Here is a 23729-nt window from a genome sequence, read left to right as displayed (position 1 = left end):
TCAACAGTCTGTCTCTCGTGACCAGTACCACTGAGAGTACTCGCCATTATTACTAGCAGCTCCAAGTGCCCGTCCATGTCACATAATCCTGACCTGGACATAATTTGCCATTTATTCCTCGTTGCTGGGTCTGAATCCTGAAATGGCCTACCAAATGTCATTATGGGATCACCAACACCTCCAAGACTTAAAATAGTTCCAAAGATGGCCCACCACACCACCACATCACGGTAATGAGGGATAGGCAATCTATTCACTTTCCCTGCACACCCACATCCCAAGTGGCAGCCAATGAGAGAAATGATTCATTTATTTTAGTGATGTTAGATGAGGGATGGATAAATGTTGGTTGGGACACAGGGAGAATTCCTTCACTCTTCTTTCAGTACTGCTATGAGATCTTTTATGCTCACCTGAGATGCCAGACAAGGTCTTGGTTTAGATCCTATCTGAAATGCGATGCCTCTGACAGCACAGTCCTGTGGAATGCTGCACTAGAATACACAATCAAATCTCTGAAGTGGGTGTTAGGACCAGGTGAGAAAGAGGTCTAGGGTTCCCTTTCAGCCTTCAGCTGGTGTTAATGTAACAGGGTTTTATTTTTAAACAGTGTTTTTGGCTCCCCCTTGGTGAATCCTTGTTCACTGCTTTCCAATTATAAGGCAAAGAAACCAGCACACACACACAGGTTTTCTTAGGTTTAAATAAGAAAGATTGAAATTTATTAAACTTAAACTCTAATGCAGTTGACGCCTACGGATACACAATGTGCCCACCCTAACATGCATATGCGATATACGCATGCAGATAGAGACAGAAAAGAGCAGAAGAAAGAATAAAGTGGACAGGTTTGAGGCAATATCTGGAGAGGTGTTACGGTTCTTCGAGCTCATTGTAGAGTCCTTGATTGTGGGTGGATTCTTGCTTTTCGTTGGGGCCCAGTATTCTTCTTAAACCTTGTTTATTGTAGGCGACTTTTCTCTCATGGAGTTCATGTGTCTTCAGTGGGTTTCAGTTCTGTGAGAAAGAGATGGGAGCAGTCAGAGAGGTCTTTTCAATCTAGGAGCAGACAGCTTTCTGCCAGTTCAAACACTCTCTACAATTTAAAACTCCCAAGGTTGGCCAGCACGATAGTCACTAGACTGACTGGTTTGTCCAGGTCTGTTCTGTGTATTGTTTTGGAGCAGGGGATTAGTTCCTTTGTTCCAAGCAGTGTCTGTTAATATGCAAAAATGTCTTTCCAGCCAGGGGGCCTGGCAACCCCTTGTAACAGGCCTTCTCTTCTTCCCAGCAACAATTTGAAATTTAACGTCTATGTGGCGAAATTAATGTGCCTCATTCTTGGCAAGTAGGGGCCTGCATGACATGGGGCTTCAACTCGCTACATTTCTCATTGAGATGAGTATGCTGCCACTGAGCCAAGATTGACACCATTATGGACAAGAATGTGGATTTAAACGCCTGTATTTAGTGTACATACAGGTTTAATGTTTTTAACGCTGTCAGTCTCTGGTTTAATGGGATCTGCAGTAGTTCTTGGTGCTATGAACAGTAACTAGAGCTTGTCCTGGTCTGGATATCTCTCCGTTCATGGTGACTGAAGGGCTAAGATCTGATCTCCAATTCCACATCAGCAAAAAGCAAAGAGCTCTTATTCCCTTAAGTAAAGAAACTTGTTGCTAGGCTGTTTCTATGGCAAGTGGTGGCAGGAATTGAGATGTAATTCCCTCTGACTCCATTCCTCTCTCTGGCAACTCTGTCTGAGACTGAACCAGACTGTTCTCAACCTTTGTATCGTATTTGACCCTGAGATGAGCTTCCGACCTCATATCCACGCCATTACTAAAACTGCCTATTTCCACCTCCGTAACATCGCCCAACTCTGTCCCTGTCTCAGTTCAGTTGCTGCTGAAACCCTCATCCATGCCTTTGTTACCTCTATATTTAACTATTCCTTTGCATTCCTGGTCGTCCCCCCACATTCTACCCTCTGTAAACTCGAGGCCATCCAAATCTCTGCTGCCCGTGTTCTAACCCATGCAAAGTCCCATACACCCATCACCCCTGTGCTCGCTGACCTACATAGGTTCCTGGTTAAGCAATGTCTTGATTTTAAAATTCTCATCCTTGTTTTCAAATCCCTCCATGGCCTCGCCTCTCTCTATCTCTGTAACCTCCTCCAGCTCCACAACCCCCCCCCAAGATATCTGCACCCCTCTAATTCTGGCCTCTTTGAGCATCCTTGATTTTAATTGCTCCATCATTGGTGGCTGCACCTTCAGCTGTCTAGGCCCCATGCTCTGGAATTCCCTCTCTCCACCTCTCCGTGCCTTCATCTCGCTTTCCTTCTTCAAGACACACCCTAAAACCTATCTGTGCATACTGGAAATCTGAAATAAGAACAGCAACTCCGTTCTGATGAAGGGTCACTGACCCGAAACGTTAACTCTGCTTCTCTCTCCACAGATGCTGCCAGACCTGCTGAGTATTTCCAGCACTTTATTTTTATTCCTTTAAAACGTACCTCTTTGACCAAGCTTTTGTCATCTGTCCATATAACTCCTTATGTGGCTCGGGGTAAAGGCCTGCTACCCGACCCTAACCCACCGGGACCCGATGATGTGTCGGGCTCGGTTCGGGTCGGGTCAGACCCATCTTCCGGATCCGGTTTTCGGGCTCGGGTGTGGTTCGGTTGGGTTCTTTTTCCCGAACTGAACAGGCCTTTAGCTCGGTGTCTGTGAAGTGTTTTGCTACATAAACACAGGTTGTTGTAGTGGAGGGTTCTGTTTGTCTTTATTGACAAATTAAAGTACAATATTAATTTGGAACTGTTGTTGAATTCCTTGATGGTTCAGTTAGTACTGCATGGAATGAAAGGCACTATGTTTCATCCCCAGTGTGACCTCTGCCGGGACAGCGTTTGGGGTACTTCACTTAACTTCAGAGCCCTTGGCCCAGAAATGGGAAAATCAGCCTGGGTGCTTGCTCCTGTTCCTACACAGTGACCTCTGGTGGACAGTACTTGTGTGTAGAGGTATGGAGGACAGGACTGGGCCCACTTTGAGACCGGCCACTATTAGATTGACTGCTGGTATTAACTGTAGGGAAAGAAAGACTTTAATTTTTGTTTCCAAACCACTTTCTCAAGTGTTCCAGAGTGCTGATTGTCCACAGATCACTGAAGGCAGCAGCACAGGTAGATAAGATGGTTAGGAAGGCATGCGGGATACTTGCCTTTATTAGCCGAGGCATAGAATATAAGAGCAGGGAGGTTATGATGGAGCTGTATAAAATGCTAGTTAGGCCACAGCTGGAGTATTGTGTACAGTTCTGGGCACCACACTATAGGAAGGATGTGATTGCACTGGAGAGGGTGCAGAGGAGATTCACCAGGATGTTGCCTGGGCTGGAGTGTTTCAGCTATGAAGAGAGACTGGATAGGCTAGGGTTGTTTTCCTTCGAGCAGAGAAGGCTGAGGAGGGACCTGATTGAGGTATACAAAATTATGAGGGACATTGATAGGAAGAAACTTTTTCCCTTAGCGGAGGTGTCAATAACTAGGGGGCCTAGATTTAAGGTAAGGGGCAGGAGGTTTAGAGGGGATTTGAGGAAAAAAAATTTCAGAGGGTGGTTGGAATCTGGAACACACTGCCTGAAGGGGTGGTAGAGGCCGGAACCCTCAACATTTAAGTATTTAAATGAGCACTTGAAACGCCATAGCATACAAGGCTATGGGCCAAGTGCTGGAAAATGGGATTAGAATAGTTAGGTGCTTGATAGCCGGCACAGACACAACGGGGCAAAGGGCCTGTTTCTGTGCTGTATAACTCTATGATTCTATGAATTACTTTGAAGTGTAGTCACTGGAAATGCCAGTCTACAAACACAATTCTCAGCAAGCCTCAGAATTAACTCCCTCCCTAACAACACTGTGGGTGTACCTACCCCACATGGACTGCAGTGGTTCAAGAAGGCAGCTCACCACCACCTTCTCAAGGGGAACAGATGGGCAATAAATGCTGTCTTAGCCAGCAACGCCCACATCCCATGAATAATAATAAAAAAAATTAACTGCCTCAGTAGGCAAACCGTACATTAGGCAGATAGTGACTGAGAGTATGACTGATGTACCTCAATAACGCAATGATATAGCATAGCAGAGAGTGCATTCAGACAGCATGTTTGAATCTATTATCAAAGACTTGGCAGTAAAGTACTAGGAAAATCACTATGATTAGGCAGAAATAACATGTTTTTATACAGGGAATTATAGACCAGTCAGCCTGATGTCGGTAGTGGGGAAAATGCTACAGTCCATTATCAAAGATTTTATAGCAGAGCACTTGGAGAACAGTGATAGAATCGGACAGAGTCAGCATGGATTTACAAAAGGGAAATCATGCTCTACAAATCTTCTAGAATTCTTCGAGGATGTAACTAATAGAGTTGATGAGGGGGAGCCAGTGGATGTAGTTTATTTGGACTTTCAGAAGGATTTTGACAAAGTGCCACATAAGATTAGCATGTAAAAGTAAAGCGTATGGGATTGGGGGTAGTGTATTGCGATGGATAGAAAATTGGTTGGCAGACAGGAAACAAAGAGTAGGGATAAATGGGTCTTTTTCCGAATTGCAGGCAGTGAATAGTGGGGTACCGCAGGGATCGGTGCTAGGACCCCAGCTATTCATAATGTATATTAATCAATTATTTAGATGAGGGAACTAAATGTAATATCTCCAGATTTACAGATGACACCAGACTGGGTGGGAGGGTGAGTTGTGAGGAGGATGCAGAGAGGCTTCAGGGTGATTTGGACAAGTTGAGTGAGTGGGCTAATGCATGGCAGATGCAGTATAATGTGGATAAATGTGAGGTTATCCACTTTGGTAACAAAAACAGGAAGGCAGATTATTATCTGAATGGCTATAAACTGAGAGAGGGGAATATGCAGCGAGACCTGGGTGTTCTCATACACCAGTCGCTGAAGGTAAGCATGCAGGTCCAACAGGCGGTAAAAAAGGCAAATGGTATGTTGGCCTTCATAGTGAGAGGATTCGAGTACAGAAGCAGGGATGTCTTGCTGCAATTATACAGGGCCTTGGTGAGGCCACACCTGGAATATTGTGTGCAGTTTTGGTCTCCTTATCTGAGGAAGGATGTTCTTTCTATAGAGGGAGTGCAGCAAAGGTTTACCAGACTGATTCCTGGGATGGCGGGACTGACGTATGAGGAGAGATTGAGTTGGTTAGGATTATATTCACTGGAGTTCAGAAGAGTGAGGGGGGATCTCATAGAAACCTATAAAATTCTAACAGGACTTGATGGGGTAGATGCAGGAAGGATGTTCCCGATGGTGGGGGAGTCCAGAACCAGGGATCATAGTCTAAGGATATGAGGTAAACCTTTCAGGACCGAGATGAGGAGAAATTTCTTCACCCACAGAGCGGTGAGCCTGTGGAATTCACTACCACAGAAAGCAGTTGAGGCCAAAACATTATATGTGTTCAAGACGGAGTTAGATATAGCTCTTGGATCTACAGGGATCAAAGGGTATGGGGAGAAAGCGGGAACAGGTTACTGAGTTGGATGATCAGCCATGATCGTAATGAATGGCGGAGCAGGCTCGAAGGGCCGTATGGCCTACTGCTCCTATTTTCTATGTGTAACTAGCAGGGTGGATAAGGAAGAACCGCTTGATGTACATTTGAATTTTCAGAAGTCATTCGTTAAGATTCCACGCAGGTTGCGACACAGGCTCATAGGATTGGGGGTAATATATTAACATGGATTGAGGATTGATTAACAGACAGAAACGGAGTAGGAATAGGTGGATCATTTTCAGGATAGCAGGGTGTAACTAGTGGGGTGCTGCAAGGATCACTGCTTGGGCCTCAGCTATTTGCAATCTGTATTAATGACTTGGATGAAGGGGCCAAGTGTAATAAGTTTGCTGCTGATTCAAAGCTAGGTGGGAAAGTAAACTGAGGGAGGCACAAATTGACTACAAACTGCAAGAAGGTGGCAAATGGAGAATAATGTGGGGAAAAATGGGAAAATAAAACTTTGGTAGGAAGAATGGAAAAGCAGAATTTTTTTTATAAAGGTGAAAGACTAAATGTTCAGAGGGATTTAGGGGTTCTTGTACATGAATTACAGAAAATTAACATGCAGGTAGAACAAGCAGTTAAGGCAAATGATATGTTCGCCGTTATTGCAAGGGGGTTGGATACAAGAGTATGGAAGACTTGCTGTAATTCTACAGGGCTTTGGCAAGACCAGAGCAGGAGTACTGTGTACCATTTGCGTCTGCTTACCCAAGGAAGGGTATACTTGCTTTCGTGGGAGTGCAACTAAGGTTCACGAGATTGATTCCTGGAATGAGAGGGTTCACTTCCAAGGAGACATTGAGTGGAATGGGCCTCTATTCTCTGGAGTTTACAAGAGAGAAAGGTAATCTCATTGAAACCTATATTTTAACAAAAAGGCTGTGTTTGCTGACAACGCCAAGTGTTGGCATGTGTGCAATTGCAGCTTCATCCACTGAAACGTCACTGTCTGTCTGTGACGTCTCAGGCAGCTGCCAGTAATAAAAATGGTGCTACTCAACTTGTCACAAAAAACAAATTAAACCTAAACCCCCTCAATGGCTGCGATCACCCACCCCCAACAAGATCTTGCTGCCTCTTGCCATCGCACTTGTCTTTGCCACTCGTTCCCCGCCTCACTGCTTCCCCCCTCTCGGCCGCTCACTCCCCATGTTACCCCATCACCCCTCGGCTGCTCGCTCCATCCCGGCAGCTCGTTCCCCACTGCTTCTCCGGGCAGCGTGGCTGGGAGTGATCAGCCGAGGGGGGGGAAAGCAACAAGGTGGGGAGCGAGCGGCTCGGCGGGGAGGGGGGTGCTGGTGTGGGGATGCGGCAAGCAAGCAGCTGAAGCGGAGAGGCCGGGAGGGAGCAGCCGAGGGGGGAGATGCAGCAAGGCCAGGAGGCTGAGGGGGTTCGGGGGGTGGTGATGGTGGTGGGGAGCGGGTGAGGGAAAGTGGTGAGACTGGAACAAGCAACCGAAGAGGGGGGTTGGGGAATGGAAGCAGTGAGTGCAGCCATTGAGTGGGGAGGCAACGGTCAGACGTCATTACGTTTGCTGTCATTGTGTGGCGATGTCAGTGCGCGCATGTGCCGATACGTACTGGCAAATGTTCACAAGCACTGATGACGTCTGTGATCACTGCTTTATGTCGTCGGGAGAAACTCCGTTTAAAAAAAAGTTATTAAAGGGCTTTACAAAGTTAGGGTAGCATGGTCATTTGAGACGTCACCTCTGCTACTTTGCGAGTTGCCTCAGGCCCAGGTAAGCGTTCTATGCTTGGGGTTATGAGCCACGGCCGCTGGCGGAACCAGCGAATTTTCAGTGGTGATGGCAGAAGAGTGAGAACCTTGAGGGACAACGGCTGCTTTCAGGCAGAGGGTCCTTTGGGAAGAGGACTTGTGTTTCCTTTGAAGCACACAGGAGGAAAGCAATGGGAAACCACCTCATGTACTCTTTGCCCCTCGACATAGTGCTCGTTTCTCGTGGAAGTTGAGACTCTTATGAGCAACTGAAGAGGAAAGCACAGGGCTGTGAGGTGTGGAGAAATGAGCAGAGGACCTGCCCATGGGCAGATCACTACTACTACTTTACAGGGTAGATGCTGAGAGGCTGTTACCCCTGGCTGGAGAGTCTAGAACTAGGAGCCATAGTCTCAGCATAAGGGGTCAGCCATTTAGGACTGAGGAGAGAAATTTCTTCTCTTTCCAGATTGTGAATCTTCGCTCAGTAAGTATGTTCAAGGCTGAGATTAATAATTTTTGGACTCGAAGGGAATTGAGGGGTGTGAGATTGGGTGGGAAAGTGGAGTTGAGGTAGGAGGTCGGGCATGGATCATATAAAAGGGAAGCAGGCTCGAACCATTTGTCCTACTCCTATTTCTTGTGTTGGGTTTCAAGTGAGCACGTAAGAACTTACCTGTCACGCATGGGGAGAATTTTACGGATTTTTTACAAGCTGTTGACACATTGAGGATATGAATTATATTTTTTGCTGACTTGTAGAAATTGTGCATTCAGCCAAGCATCCTCCTGTGATTGGGTGGCCTGGTCAACATAGCTCACTTGTCATAGTGCTTCTCGGGAAATGCAGTAAGAGGAGCTGGCAGGAATGAGTGAGGTTCTGCTGTATGCTACATCCATGTCTGTTCCATCTAGAAAGCATTGAAGGCAATGCCAGAACAACTCTGCAAAGTCGAGAACAGTATCGAGGAAAGGCCTTAACAGCCAACAGTATGAAATATATTGTGGTGGTGTCTGGGTATAGAGTAAGGTAGTAGAGTGGTTTTATTGCTGGACCAGTAATCCAGAGGCTTGCAGTAATGTTACAGAAACATGAGTTCAGATACTACTGCAGTAGCTGGAGAGTTTGAATTCAGTTACTTAAATAAATCTGCAATGAAAAACTAATATCTGTAATGGTGACCATGAAACTGGCAGATTATGAAAACCCACCTGGTTCACTAATGTGCTTTGGAAAAGAAATCTACTGTCCTTATCCAGTCTGGCCTATGTGTGACTTCAGACCCACAGCAATGTGTTTACTGTTTGTACAAAAGTTGTGGGCATCACTAGCGAGGTCAGTATTTATTACCCATCCCTAATTGCCCTTGAGAAGGTGGTGGTGAGCTGCCTTCTTGAACTGCTGCAGTCCGTGTGGTGTAGGTACGCCCACTGTGCTGTTAGGGAGTTCCAGGATTTTGACCCAGTGATAGTGAGGGAATGGTGATGTAGTTCCAAGTCAGGATGTGTGACTTGCAGGTGGTGGTGTTCCCATGCACCTGTTGTCCTTGTTCATCTAGTTGGTAGAGGTCGTGGGTTTGGAAGGTGCTGGTGAAGGAGCTTTGGCAAGATGCTGCTGTGCATCTTGTAGATGGTACACACTGCTGCCACTGTGCGTCGGTGGTGGAGGGAGTGAATGTTTGTAGATGGGGTGCCGATCAAGTGGGCTGCTTTGTCCTGGATGGTGTTGAGCTTCTTGAGTGTTGTTGGAGCTGCACCCATCCAGGCAAGTGGAAAGTATTCCATCACACTGTTGACTTGTGCCTTGTAGATGGTGGACAGACTTTAGGGAGTCAGGAGGTGAGTTACTCACCACAGAATTCCCAGCCCCTGACCTGTTCTTGTAGCCACAGTATGTATGTGGCTGGTCCAGTTCAGTTTCTGGTCAGTGGTAACCCCCAGGATATTGGTGGGGTTTTCAGCAATGGTAATATTGTTGAATGTCAAGGGGAGATGGTTAGATTCTTTCCTGTTTGGATGGTCATTGCCCGCCACTTGTGTGGCGCGAATGTTACTTGCCACTTGTCAGCCCAAAGCTATTCAGGCCTTGCTGTATGTGGGCACAGACTGTTTCAGTGCCTGAGGAATTGCGAATGGCATTGAAAACTGTGCAATCATCAGCGAACATTTCCGCTTCTGATCTTATGATGGAGGGTAGGTAATTGATGAAGCAGTTGAAGATGGTTGGGCCTAGGACACTACCCTGAGGAACCCGTGCAGTGATGTCCTGGCACTGAGATGATTGGCCTCCAACAACCACAGCCATCTTCCTTTGTGCTAGTTCTGACTCCAACCAGCGGAGAGTTGTCTCCCTGATTATCATTGACTCCAGTTTTGCTCGGGCTCATTGATGCCATACTCGGTCAAGGCTAGTCACTCCTAACTGTCCTCCGAAATGGCCTAACAAGCCACTCAGTTGTACCAAACCACTATGCTTACAGCGATTCAAGAAGACAGTTCTTCACCACCTTCTGAAGGGCAGTTAGAAGTGGGCAATGGATGCCCACTTCGAGAATCTATAAAAACAAAATTGAGCTGAAACCCATTTTCCTCTTCTCTGTGGCTACATTACATCCCCTACCCCCTCACATGGAAGTTTGGCTGCTGGCCCCTGGATTCATTGATTTTGTATGAATTATCACCGAGGTCACTACTCCCCTCTGCTGGACCTCTGGATCTATCTAATGCTGGATCATGGTACTTTCTCTTCAGCTCTCCATTTTCCAGTTAAACTTTAGACACTCATTGCCGTCTCCTTATTAATACCACAAGGTCATATCTATCCTAAACGTTACTATAAATGTCCTCTATCCATTCACGTAGATTTTGCTGCCACTCCCGATCTGAGCCCATTACTTCTATTTCCTTTTGTTTTTTTTCTTTACTCCTCTGGGTCCTTCTGTCCTGTCTCCTCTCCTCCTTGTTACTCTCATTCCTACAACTCCCTAGTCCTGCTGCCAAATCCCACTCTGACAAGTTCAACAAATCTGATCATTTGAGAGTTGGAACCACAACATAATGGCCATGAAAACTTCCAGGTTATCTTTTTAAAAACCCAACCGGTTCACTAATGCCCTTCAGGGAAGGCAACCTGCCACCTTACCCAGGCCTGCATGTGATTCCAGTCCTATAATGTATAATATGTCCTTAATGCATCAGCAACTTGAGATGGGCAATAAACGCTGCCTTACCAGAAATGCCGTCTTCCCAAGAACAAATTTTATAAAGTGCTTGGAAAAATATTCTTCTACAGGAATGTTATTTACTTTTGGCATCAGTCCCCCTATGTTATACCATCATGAGTACATTTATTTACTGCACTGCTCGTTTAAAATTCAGCTACAAAAACACTGTTTGTGTTCATCACTGCTGTGATTGCATAGGTGATTCTGCATTCAACAGGAGTGACGCTAGGATTACAAGAGTCTGTCTGTAAAGGGACCAGCAGAGGAAAGTTTGCAGTTCTTTCACTTGGGCAGTAGTTGATCAGCACCTCACCGTGAAAGTAGTTGGGGTGTCACGTGTCTTTTAGTTGTATATCACACAGGTTCCGCTATGTTTAGTGCACCAGACCTATGACAGCAAGAGGAGTGGGTCAGTAAAGGAGAATCTGTACAATATGTCGAGGTGATTTTGTTCATATGGTCAATTTAAATTTTTGATCATTTCTGAATTTTCTGACTGAACTGGTGTGGTATATAGTTGGATTACTGTTAAACTGACTTGAGTTTAAGACACTTGCTTGTAAGCAGCTGGAGGAGGTTCGTCCGGTCGCTGTGGTTATATCCTCACCTTGCTCTGATATTAGTAGCTTTAATTAAACATGTGGCTCACATTCAAACTCCTGATAACCTCAACATTGGCAATTCTCAGCCCAGTAATTTATGGATTGAAATTTGTTTGTGAGGGCTGTTGTGAAGTGTTGCAGCAGGAGATCCTGGTCAGCTGTCCTTCAGCCTCCTTTTGTTCTGTGCTCTGTTAGTAATGTCTTATTTTTACGTTGTGGATGTTACTCAAAGAGCAGGATGTTTGCCCAGTGTCCTCACAAACATTATTGCTGAAAATAGAGACTTTTCGTCCTGCACTCATCAGAACAATCGCAAGAATACCAAAGTAAGGGAAAGCAACAAATTTATACTGTATGGGAAGAGAGTGCTGATTGGTAGAGGCATTGCCATGGAGAATGCACCAATTTATGGCGACTGACAGTTAACTGCCAAGCTTTGTTTGAAATTTAAACCATGCAGCTTGACTCTGGTTTGCCCTGAGGAATGAACCAGCGAATGGTTGTCACTTATTTTGTTTAGCTGAAACAGGTGCAATATTTGTACATGTTCTTTCTGTCTGCAAAGATCAGGGCCCTGTGTATTAATATATGTAGCTTCCAGTATGCGCGGTGCACCACATTGCGAGCCCGACTGACAATTTTAAATTGGTTGTCAGTGTAATTCTTAGCGCACTGAGGATTATTTAGCAAATTTATCCAATCACATCTTATGTTGGGCTCTGTGTTCTGAGTTTTGCAAGCACTGGCTGGTTGGGTACGGCCTGTACCTTGCCCATTGTGAGCAGTCTAAGGGGCGTTTTGTTTGATACGATCTGCCAGTCTTTGGGATGTACAGCCTATATACTTAGCATCACATTGGCATTGAAATTCATATAACACATTACTCATTTGTGTGATAGGCAGAACGTCTTTTTGGCTTGACGGCAACATCCTATTGGTGGCAAATGCATGTGTTGTTACTGTATAGTAGCAATGTGAAAACAGCTAGCTTTTGCTCAGTTTTGTTTGGAATACCTTCCAGGGTAATCTGAGGTAGGTAGACTGGGCATTTTCCAGGGCTGAATGGACCTTAGGCCCATTCATAAGTTTGTGCGATATATAAATATCCAAAAAGAGGGGTCAGGGCATCGGAGCAGGATAGTGATGTGGGTAACTCCCAACAGAATGGGACAGGAAGGGACAGAGAGTTTAACAAAAATTGTAATCAGCCAATAAGATCATTGCAGGGAATATAGATTTAAAAAATGAAATTGAAGTTCCTTTCTGAATGCACGAAGCATCTGTAATAAAGATAGATGAACTTGTGGCACGCATACAGGTAAGTGATCTCGATCTAATTGCCATTACTGAGATATGGTCACAAGGGGATCAAGGTTGGAAAATGAATATTCCAGGGTACACAATATTTCGGAGAGACAGACAGAATGGCAAAGGAGGAGGAGTAGCACTGATAGTAAAGGATGACATGAGGACATTAATAAGGGATCTGGCCTCAGAAGATCATGAAGTAAAATCAGTTTAGGTGGAAATTAGGAATAGCAGGAGTCAGAAAACACTGGTGGGAATAGTTTATAGGCCCCCTAACAGCAGTTACATTATTGGACAGAACATTAAACAGGAAATTATTGGACCGTGTAAAAAAGGTAATGTATTAATTGTGGGGGACGTTAATCTGCATATGGACAGGGACAAATTGGCAACAGTGGTCTAGAAGATTAATTTGTAGAATACTTTTGTGACAGTTTCTTGGAGCAATACGTTGTAGAACTGACAAGGGATAGAAACGTAGAAACATAAGAAGTAGGAGCAGGAGTGGGCCATTCGGCCCTTCGAACCTGCTCCGCCATTCATTATGATCATGGCTGATCATAAAGCTATCTTAGATCTTGTATTATGTAATGAAGCAGGGTTAATAAGCAATGTCATCGTAAAAGATTCACTGGGAAATAATGATAATACCACTGAATTTCATGTTAAGTTTGAAAGTGACACATTTCAATCACAAACAAGAATCTTAAACTTAAACAAACCAATTACGAAGGTATGAGAGGAGAACTGGCTAAGGTTAATTGGGTAAATAGACTGGAAGGTATGGAGGTAAATGAACAGTGGGAGACATTTTAAAGAAACAATTCAGAGTTCACCAAAAGTATATTCCATTCAAAAACAAAAACTCGTCAAGAAAGACCCATCCATGGCTCACTCAGGAACTTAAGGAGAATATTAGACTAAAAGAAGAGACTCACAATATTGCAAAAAATAGTAGCAATCCTGAGGATTGGAAGTGTTTTAGAAACCAGCAAAGGGCCATCAAAAAGTTGGAATCTGGAATACACTGCCTGAAGAGGTGGTAGAGGCAAGAACCCTCACAACATTTAAGAAGTATTTAGATGAGCACTTGAAACGCCATAGCATACAAGGCTACGGGCCAAGTGCTGGAAAATGGGATTGAAATAGATAGGCGCTTGATGGCCGACACAGACACGATGGGCCAAAGGGCCTGTTTCTGTGCTGTATAACTCTGACTCTATCTGGTCATTTTCACATTGTTTGCGGAATCTTGCTGTGTAAATTGGCTGCTGGGTGCCCTCCGTTACAACAGTGACTACACTTCAGAAAGTACTTCATTGGCTGTAAAGTGCTTTGGGACTTGGAGGTCGTGAAAGGCGCTAAATAAATGCAAGTTTTTTTTCTTCAGTGATGTAAAGCTGTTTAACTTGAGTGGCTCAGTTTGCAATTTCATGTTTTAAGCTCAATATCTCTGGCTCTAGGGAGTTGCTGCTCTACATATATGATTTCGTGAGTCTGGAAGCACTGAAAACTAACAGGACGGCTGCTTATTCTGGAACACAGTATGTGGAATTATTTGTGTAACTGGAAAGTAAAAGCTGCTTTTTTTTCCATCAGTTGGCATTCATCTGTACATTTTGATGATTTTGCCCCATGGGAAAGGGTATACTGATGCATTCAGGTTTCTCGGGAGCAATGCACGCTTAACAGCAAATAACTCTTTTTATTATTTCTCTGGGTAACTCTCCAGGACTTTATTTTTCTTCTGAGCCCCTCATTCTGTTTCTTGACTTGTTAGTATCACTCTCTCGACTTTGAATTGGGAGAAATTTCAGTGAATAATTTGGCTGTAAACCCAAGAGCAGACTTTTGACCGTCTCCTAAATCTTGAGTTCTTTAAACCTTAACAGCTCTTTTGACAGTTTAGGACCAGGAGTAGGTCATTCAACTTCTCAGGCCTGTTCTGCCATTCAATTAGATCATGGCTGACCTGGGTCTTGACTCCATTTACCCACCTTGGTTGCATAGTCCCTCGAACCCTTATCTTAACAGTTTACCATCTTTGCCGCAAACCTCACTCCCATTCCGCTCCTACTGATTATGCATATGCTATGGGCTGTATTATATCTGTTACTATTTCCTTGTTGCACCATTGGGGGGAAAAGCCTTTGAACAAGGAGTTTGCTTATGGAAAAAGTTGAACTCTGTCTCTTTTCACATTTGAACACCTGGATCTGTTTTTAATTGCATGAATTCCCTTTTTCTCCAATCTTGCTACTTGTTTTCAGTTTTTAATTTTACTCATCACTGCAGATATGGGTAAATGGGCGGGTACTGACTGCCTGCGGGCCGGCCAGGGGACGGTGGCTGGCGGCTGACGGCTTGCGGGCCGGGGGGTTGGGTGGCTGGTGGCCTGCGGGCAGAGGTGTATTGGAATCCATTGCCCTTAATTAGAACAACCTAGCAGTGATGAGCACCTCAACATATGGACAATTGAGGCCGACCCAAAGTTCATGTTTAGATCATCGATCTTTAAAGTGTTTGCTTTTATACAGAGTTGGTATGTAGAATGGAATTTTAAAATCAAGATGTTGTTTGACCGGGAGCCAGTGCAGGTCAGTGAGCACAGGGGTGATGGGGGGGATGGAACTTGGTGTGAGTTAAGACACGAGCTGCAGAGTTTTAGGTGACCTCAAGTTTACAGAGAGTAGAATGTGGGAGACCAGCCAGGAGTGCGTTGGAATAGTCAAGTGTAGAGGTAATGAAGACATGAATGAGGATTTCAGCAGCAGATTAACTGAGACAGGTGAAGCCGGGCAATGTTAGAGGTGGAAATAGGCGGTCTTGGTGCAGATATGAGGTCGGAAGCTTATCTCGGTTAAATGTGTCACCAAGGTTACGAACAGACTGGCTTAATCTCTGACTCTTGCCAGGAAGAGGGATGGAGTTGGAGTCGGGGCCGAAAATGATGGCTTCAGTCTTGCCGTGGGTAGATCCTGATAGTAAAAAATCACAAATGTGGCAGTCCTCTGAAAGGCAGAGCTCCCAAGCGTGTTGGCACTAATCAAAGAGGCAGCTTCAGCGTCCGCAGGATGGAAGACGGTCACATACCCCAGGACATTCTGTATGCTGAGGTAGCCGGATCTAGACGATCAATGGGGCACCCAAAGCTTCACTTCAAGGACAAGCGTGACATGAAGACCCAAAAAGTCGATTACCAGACCTGATGTCACTAGCTGATGAAAGAGGGAAATGGCGACACATCCTGTGGGCTGGTGTGCACTACCACGATGACCAGTTGCTACAGCAGCTTGGCAACAGGCGCCAACGTCAAAAACAACTCACAGCGTCACTTGGCAGCTTCATGTGCAGCACCTGGGGCAGAACCAGCCTCTCAAGGATTGGCCTTCACAGCCATCAGTAAAGGTGCACCAAGGGAAGACACCCCACCTAAATTTAGCAACAGTGGAGACGTTGAGAGGTGGTGGTGAGGTAGAGCTGAGTGTTGTCAGTGTACGTGGATGATGTCACTGAGGGGCGGCACGTAGATGAGAAATAGGAGGGGGTCAAGGATAGATCCTTTGGAAATGTGCAAATCCAGCACAGCGAGTTGCTGTAAGGTTAATGGAGCAGCAGCAGTTTTATCCCAGAGAATGAGTGTCCTCTTCCTGGTAATTTGCCTATAGGAAGCCTTTTTATTGCCCTTTATTTTTTTGTTCCTACTAAGGGCTAAAATGATTTCCTTACCAAGGGTTAATTGGTTGCATAGGTTAGGCTTCTGTTCCCTTCAATATAGAAGATTAAGGTATGATTTAATTGAGGCATTTAAGATGATTATGGTATCTGATAGAGTAGGCAGGGATGGGAGAGTCCAGAACGAGAGGCATAACCTTAAATTGGAGCTAGGCCGTACCTCAGACAAAGGGTTGTGGAAATTTGGAACTCGCTTTTTTCCCCATCTTCCCCCATGTCAAAAAATAGTTGCTAGGCCCGGGGGTCAATTGAAAATCCCCAAACTGAGAATCATAGGTTTTTGTTAGGCAAGGATGCTGAGGGTTATGGAGTTAAGATACAGATCCAGCATGATTCAGTTGGAAAAGGCTTGAGGGGCTGAATGGCCTCCTGTCCTATGTTGCCATTTCGTGATGGCAAATGGGGCCTTTAAATGTAAATGTTGGCTATTTCAACAGCAGAAATGTATGGTAAAGGATGGGAAAATTTGATTGTGATATAGTCAGACCAGCAGCGTCACTGAAGAGAACAGGAAGGACTTTTCACTCTGGATAACTGAGTTTAGTTTAGTTTAGAGATACAGCACTGAAACAGGCCCTTCGGCCCACCGAGTCTGTGCCGACCATCAACCACCCATTTATACTAATCCAACACTAATCCCACATTCCTACCACATCCCCACCTGTCCCTATATTTCCCTACCACCTACCTATACGAGGGGCAATTTATAATGGCCAATTAACCTATCAACCTGCAAGTCTTTGGCTTGTGGGAGGAAACCGGAGCACCCGGAGGAAACCCACGCAGACACAGGGAGAACTTGCAAACTCCACACAGGCAGTACCCAGAATTGAACCCGAGTTGTGGAACAAATTGCTAGGAAACACCACTGGAAATGAACAGTAGATTGAGAAATATTTCTGTAGAGAGGAGGGACTGAGTGTGTGTGAGGAATCACATTTTTTAATTTGTTGAGTGTCACTGGCAAGGCCAGCACTTATTGCCCATCGCGAATTACATTTGATGAGGTGATTATGTGCCATGACCTTGAATCGCTGCAGTCAATGTGGTGTAGATATATCCACAGTAACGTTAGGACTAAGCAACAGTGAAGGAACGGCGATACAGTTCCAAGCCAGGATGGTGTGTGGCTTGAAAGGGAACTTGCAGGTGGTGGTGTTCCCATGCTTCTGCTGCCCTTGTCCTTCTAGTTGGTAGAGGTCACGGGTTTGGAAGGTGCTGTCGAAGGAGCCTTGGTGCATTGCTGCAGTGCATTTGACACTGTAGATACTGCTGCCACTGTGCGCTGATGGTGGAGGGAGTGAATGTTTAAAGTGGTGAATGGGGTGCTGATCAAGGGGAGGCGGTAACATAGTAACCCAGGGTATTGCTCCGGGGACATGGGTAGTAGGTGAAATTTAAATTCAATTAATAAATCTGGAATTAAAAGCATTGTCGATTGTTGTAAAAACCCATCTGGTTCACTAATGTCCTTTAGGGAAGGAAATCTGCCGTCCTCACCTGGTCTGGCCTACATGTGACTCCAGACCCACGGAAATGTGGTTGACTCTGAAAATGCTCTCTGAAATGGTCCAACAAACCACTCAGCTCAAGGGCAATTAGGAATGGGCAACAGTTGCTGGCCTAGCCAGCGATGCCCACATCCCATGAAAGAATAAAAAAAAGTGATGGCAGCGTCTGAGATAAAAAAAACTTTATCTCGAGTGTGGTTGTACAGTAACTGCTCGGTTTTCAGTGTGTGCAGGAGTTTCTGTGCTGTAAATTCTGTCATTATCTGGCTACCGTGGTCCTGTCAATTCGCGAGCCAGTGGTGACCCTTGAACCACCTTTCATTAATGAGATCTAAACTACTGAAACACAACATTAGCAAAATGGAGGGCCATGCAGGAGAGAATGGTCCATGTGTGAAGCATAACAGCTATTTCCTTATCTTTAGGAACCAAATATTCTCTGACCAAAATATGGAAAGATTTTTTTGAATTCTGTAACTATTTTAATCTCTTTCACACCATGTTTATATTTAGTAGAGCCTCAGCACATTGATGAGGATGATGAAGATTTGAATGATGAAATGAATGGGAACGGGACTCCTCAGGAAAAGGTGTTCCACGAAGCTCGCATCAAGGCAAAAGCTAAACGACGGTTGAGGCGCAATTCCTCTCGAGACTCTACGCGGGAGTCGTTGTCGGAGAATGTCGAGCCGGGTACAGACCCAAACAGTCCCAAAGGAAAACTGAATGACCGGAAATCTCGGTCTGGAAAAGGACGAGGCCTTCCAAAGAAAGGTAAATTGCGATGAGTTGACCTGTGAGGTGTCAGTCAGTGCCCAAAACCTCCCCAGAAAATGGTGGGAAGTAAGATTTGAGTTGTTCAAAAAGTTTATTCCAATTCTCTCCTCCTGGTCTCCTATCTTCCATCAGTTTGACAGGTTGCATCTAAACTGGAGGGGCAGTAATATCCTGGCTGCGAGGTTTGCTAGCGTCACTCGGGAGGGTTTAAACTAGTGTGGCGGGGGGTGGGAACCAGAGCAGTAGGACAGCAAGTGAAATAAATGAAGGGGAACTAGTAAATAAGGCCAGTAGGACTAAGAGGAAGAGCAGGCAGGGAGATGTTGCTGAGCACAGCGGGACTGGTGGTCTGAAGTGCATTTGTTTCAATGTGAGAAGTATAACAGGTAAGGCAGATGAACTTAGAGCTTGGATTAGTACTTGGAACTATGATGTTGTTGCTATTACAGAGACTTGGTTGAGGGAAGGACAGGATTGGCAGCTAAATGTTCCAGGATTTAGAAGCTTCAGGCGGGATAGAGGGGGATGTAAAAGGGGTGGGGGAGCTGCATTACTGGTTAAGGAGAATATCACAGCTGTACTGCGGGAGGACACCTCGGAGGGGTCATGCAGCGAGGCAATATGGGTGGAGCTCAGGAATAGGAAGGGTGCAGTCACGATGTTGGGGGTTTACTACAGGCCTCCCAACAGCCAGTGGGAGGTAGAGGAGCAGATATGTAGACAGATTTTGGAAAGATATAAAGGTAACTTCCCCTATATTGACTGGGACTCACTTAGTGCTAGGGGCTTGGATGGGGCAGAATTTGTGAAGGGCTTCCAGGAGGGCTTCTTGAAACAGTATGTAGATAGTCCAACTAGGGATGGGGCCATACTGGATCTGGTATTGGGGAATGAGCCTGGCCAGGTGGTCGAAGTTTCAGTAGGGGAGCATTTCGGGAACAGTGACCATAATTCCGTAAGTTTTAAGGTACTTGTGGATAAGGATAAGAGTAGTCCTCAGGTGAAGGTGCTAAATTGGGGAAAGGCTAATTATAACAATATTAGGCAGGAAGTGAAGAATTTAGATTGGGGGCGGCTATTTGAGGGTAAATCAACATCTGACATGTGGGAGTCTTTCAAACGTCAGTTGATTAGAATCCAGGACCAGCATGTTCCTGTGAGGAAGAAAGATAAGTTTGGCAAATTTCGGGAACTTTAGATAACGCGGGATATTGTGAGCCTCGTCAAAAAGGAAGCACTCGTAAGGGCTGGAAGGCTAGGAACAGACGAATCCCTTGAGGAATATAAAGACAGAGGAAGGAACTTAAGCAAGGAGTCAGGAGGGCTAATAGGGGTTATGAGAAGTCATTGGCAAACAGGATTAAGGAAAATCCCAAGGCTTTTTATACGTATATCAAGAGCAAGAGGGTAACCAGGGAAAGGGTTGGCCCACTCGAGGACAGAGAAGGAAATCTATGTGTGGAGCCAGAGGAAATGGGCGAGGTACTAAATGAGTACTTTGCATCAGTATTCACCAAGGAGAAGGACTTGGTGGATGATGAGTCAAGGGAAGGGAGTGTAGATAGTCTCAGTCATCTCATCAAAAAGGAGGAGGTGTTGGGTGTCTTGCAAAGCATTAAGGTAGATAAGTGCCCAGGGCTTGATGGGATCTACCCCAGAATACTGAGGGAGGCAAGGGAAGAAATTGCTGGGGCCTTGACAGAAATCTTTGCATCCTCATTGGCTACAGGTGAGATCCCAGAGGACTGGAGAATAGCCAATGTTGTTCCTTTGTTTCAGAAGGGTAGCAAGGATAATCCAGGAAATTATAGGCTGGTGAGCCTTACGTCAGTGGTAGGGAAATTATTAGAGAGGATTCTTCGGGTCAGGATTTACTCCCATTTGGAAACAAAGGACTTATTAGCAAGGGGCAGCATGGTTTTGTGAAGGGGAGGTCGTGTCTCATTAATTTGATTGAGTTTTTTGAGGAAGTGATGAAGATGATTGAGAAAGGAAGGGCAGTGGATGTTATTTATATGGATTTCAGTAAAGCCTTTGACAAGGTCCCTCTTGGCAGACTGGTACAAAAGGTGAAGTCACACAGGATCAGAGGGGAGCTGGCAAGATGGATACAGAACTGGCTTGGTCATAGAGGGTAGCAGTGGAAGGGTGCTTTTCTGAATGCAGGGTTGTGACTAGTGGTGTTCCGCAGGGATCAGTGCTGGGACCTTTCTGTTTGTAGTATATATAAATGATTTGGAGGAAAATGTAGCTGGTCTGATTAGTAAGTTTGTGGATGACACAAAGGTTGGTGGAGTTGCGGACAGTGATGAGGATTGTCAGAGGATACAGCAGGATATAGATCGGTTGGAGACTTGGGCGGAGAAATGGCAGATGGAGTTTAATCCGGACAAATGTGAGGTAATGCATTTTGGAAGGTCTAATGCAGGTGGGAAGTATACAGTAAATGGCAGAACCCTTAGGAGTATTGACAGGCAGACAGATCTGGGCGTACAGGTCCACAGGTCACTGAAAGTGGCAAAGCAGGTGGATAAGGTAGTCAAGGAGGCATATGGCATGCTTGCCTTCATCGGTCGGGGCATAGAGTATAAAAATTGGCAAGTCATGTTGCAGCTGTACAGAACCTTAGTTAGGCCACACTTAGAATCTTGCGTGCAATTCTGGTCGCCACACTACCAGAAGGACATGGAGGCTTTGGAGAGGGTACAGAGGAGGTTTACCAGGATGTTGCCTGGTCTGGAGGGCATTAGCTATGAGGAGAGGTTGGAAAAACTCGGATTGTTTTCACTGGAACGACGGAGGTGGAGGGGCGACATGATAGAGGCTTACAAAGTTATGAGCGGCATGGACAGAGTGGATAGTCAGAAGCTTTTTCCCAGGGTAGAAGAGTCAGTTACTAGGGGACATAGGTTTAAGGTGCGAGGGGCAAAGTTTAGAGAGGATGTGCAAGGCAAGTTTTTTTACACAGAGGGTGGTGAGTGTCTGGAACTTGCTGCCAGGGGAGGTGGTGGAAGCAGGTACCATAGAGACGTTTGAGAGGCATCTTGACAAATACATGAATAGGATGGGAATAGAGGGATACGGGCCCCGGAAGTGCAGAAGGTTTTAGTTTAGGCAGGCATCAAGATCGGCGCAGGCTTGGAGGGCCGAATGGCCTGTTCCTGTTTTGTTATAAACTTGAACTCATCCAAAACGTTGCTGCCCGTATCCTAACTCTCACTAAGTCCTGATCACCCATTGCCCCTGTGCGTACTGAGCTACATTAGCTCCTAGTCCAGCAACAACTGGATTTTAAAAACCTTCTAATCCAATTCTTTTGTAGCCTTACTCCTCCCTGGCTCTGTAACCTGCTTCAACCCTCTGATCTATCTGCACTCCTCCAATTCTGGCCTCTTGTTTATCCCCAATTCTGCTTGCTCTATTGTTGGCTGTGCTTTTATCTGCCTAGGTCCTAAACTCTGGAATTTGGAATGCCTCCTTAAACCTCTCCACCTTTCAGCTTCTTGAAATATACTTCTTTGATCAAACTTTTGTTCACCAGTGCTAAATCTCCTCATGTGGCTCCATGTCAAACCCTATTTGATACTCCTGTGATGTTAAAGGTGCTATATAAGTGAACTATGAATGAATAAATAAAAAATAAATATAAATGCAAGTTGTTCAAAGATCGTTGATTTTCATAGTTATTCAAAGAAAGCAGATCTACAGGTTAGCAATTACATATGGGGTTGCTCAAGAGGCCTGAATTAAGGAGCGAAAATAGCTTGAGGCTTGCATACTGGAGGAGCTTACAGAGATAGGGAGGGTTTTGAAAACGAAGATGAGAATTTTAAAATTGAGGTGTTGCTTGACCGGGAGCCAATGTAGGTCAGCGAGCACGATGTGAAGGGTGAATGGGATTTGGTGCGAGTAAGGGCACAGGCAGCAGAGTTTTGGATGACCTTAAGTTTACAGAAGGAGGCTGGCCAGGAGTGCATTAGAATAGTCAAGTCTGGAGACTTAACAAAGACTCCAAAGATGGTTTCAGCAGCAGATAAGGAAGGGCAGGGCAGAGTCGGGCAATAACACCTAGGTGAAAATAGGCAGTCGTCTTGTGGTTGTGGTTGGAAGATCATCTTGGGGTGAGACTAGGGTTGCAAACAGTCTGGTTCAGCTTCAGATAGATAGTTGCCAGGGAGAGGGATGGAGTCAGTAGCGAGGGAACAGAGTTAGTAATGGAGGTCAAAGACAAGGGCTTTGGTCTTCCCAACATTTCTGCTTGTCCAGGACTGGATGTTGGATAAGCAGTCTGATAATTTAGCGACAGTGGAGGAGTTGAGTGGGTGTCGAGAGTATGCGTGTGAAAATGAACTTTGTTTCTTCCTGATAAATTTGCACTTTTTCCGGGGCTATTTCCCTCCAATAGCAAGATGTGTATAATTGGACAAAATAATTCCTCTGATATAAATCCTAAATTTACATCTGTAGAGAAGGAAAGTGGTAAAAGCCCCTGCTGGTGACATAATACATGGAGAGAAAACTTCAGCCCCAACTTCGTGACTTGCCCGTGGACTAATAAATTACTCATGGTGTGACGGGATTTCTGATTCCGTAAGATGGGAACAGGAGGAGGCCTTTCAGCCCTTCAAGCCTGCTGTGCCTTTCAATTAAATCATGGCTAATCAACTCCATTGACCTACATTTGCCCCATATCTCTTGATACTCTCTCCCAACAAAAATTTATTCATTGTATTGAAAGGTCCAGTTGTCCCCCCAGTAGCCACAGCCTTTTGGAGAATCTGAGATCCCTAAACAGCAGAGCATGATTCACTGATGTTCCAGAATAACCACTCTGTGCTCATTCTAGGTGGAGCTGGTGGGAAGGGCGTGTGGGGTGCACCTGGAGTTATTTATGATTACGAGGAGCCCGATGCTCGTGATCCAAACTACGACGATGCTGTCCAGGTGAGAATGTTATAGAGCATCCATGTCACAACAGGGTGGGACGAAGACAATGGGCAGCGTTTTTTGGGAGTAAGTTGGTAATTGTGTATCCTTTGGGCTGTGATGTTTCGGGGGTTGTCTGATTGAAGACATTCAGAGATTTCTGTCATTTTGTCAGTCTCTGTTTCATACTGGAAAGCTGCAGTACTGAGTTTCTGGCAGTAGTCAAAGAAACAAAGGGGGAAGTATTTTAATCACCAGATGGTTTCGTACAAGTAATCTGTCTTGGGTGAGGTTGTTAGAGGTTGAAGATGGGTGTGATCT

The 23729-nt window shown here is 45.2% G+C and overlaps 1 protein-coding gene and 1 long non-coding RNA gene across 3 annotated transcripts in view; one reads left to right on the top strand and one right to left on the bottom strand.

Moving 5' to 3' along the window:
* Window positions 1–23729, top strand: part of LOC137367191 (programmed cell death protein 4-like) — a 91184-nt gene that overhangs the window by 5779 nt on the left and 61676 nt on the right. Inside the window, exons 2-3 of one of the 2 annotated variants that reach the window (XM_068028625.1) lie at window positions 18222–18479; window positions 23329–23426. In XM_068028625.1, the coding sequence (XP_067884726.1) occupies window positions 18222–18479; window positions 23329–23426 (356 nt within the window). Of the gene's footprint in view, window positions 1–18218; window positions 18480–23328; window positions 23427–23729 lie in introns of both variants that reach the window. The other variant, XM_068028623.1, reaches the window with a different exon arrangement.
* The window catches only part of LOC137367243 (uncharacterized), a 74859-nt gene continuing 51986 nt past the window's right edge, over window positions 857–23729 (bottom strand). Inside the window, exon 4 of the long non-coding RNA XR_010973748.1 lies at window positions 857–1017. This is a non-coding gene — a long non-coding RNA (uncharacterized lncRNA). The remainder of the gene's footprint in view (window positions 1018–23729) is intronic.

This window comes from Heterodontus francisci, chromosome 1 (genome assembly GCF_036365525.1).
Source record: "Heterodontus francisci isolate sHetFra1 chromosome 1, sHetFra1.hap1, whole genome shotgun sequence".
NCBI classification, from domain to species: domain Eukaryota; kingdom Metazoa; phylum Chordata; class Chondrichthyes; order Heterodontiformes; family Heterodontidae; genus Heterodontus; species Heterodontus francisci.
This window is presented reverse-complemented; position numbering and strand designations above follow the sequence as displayed.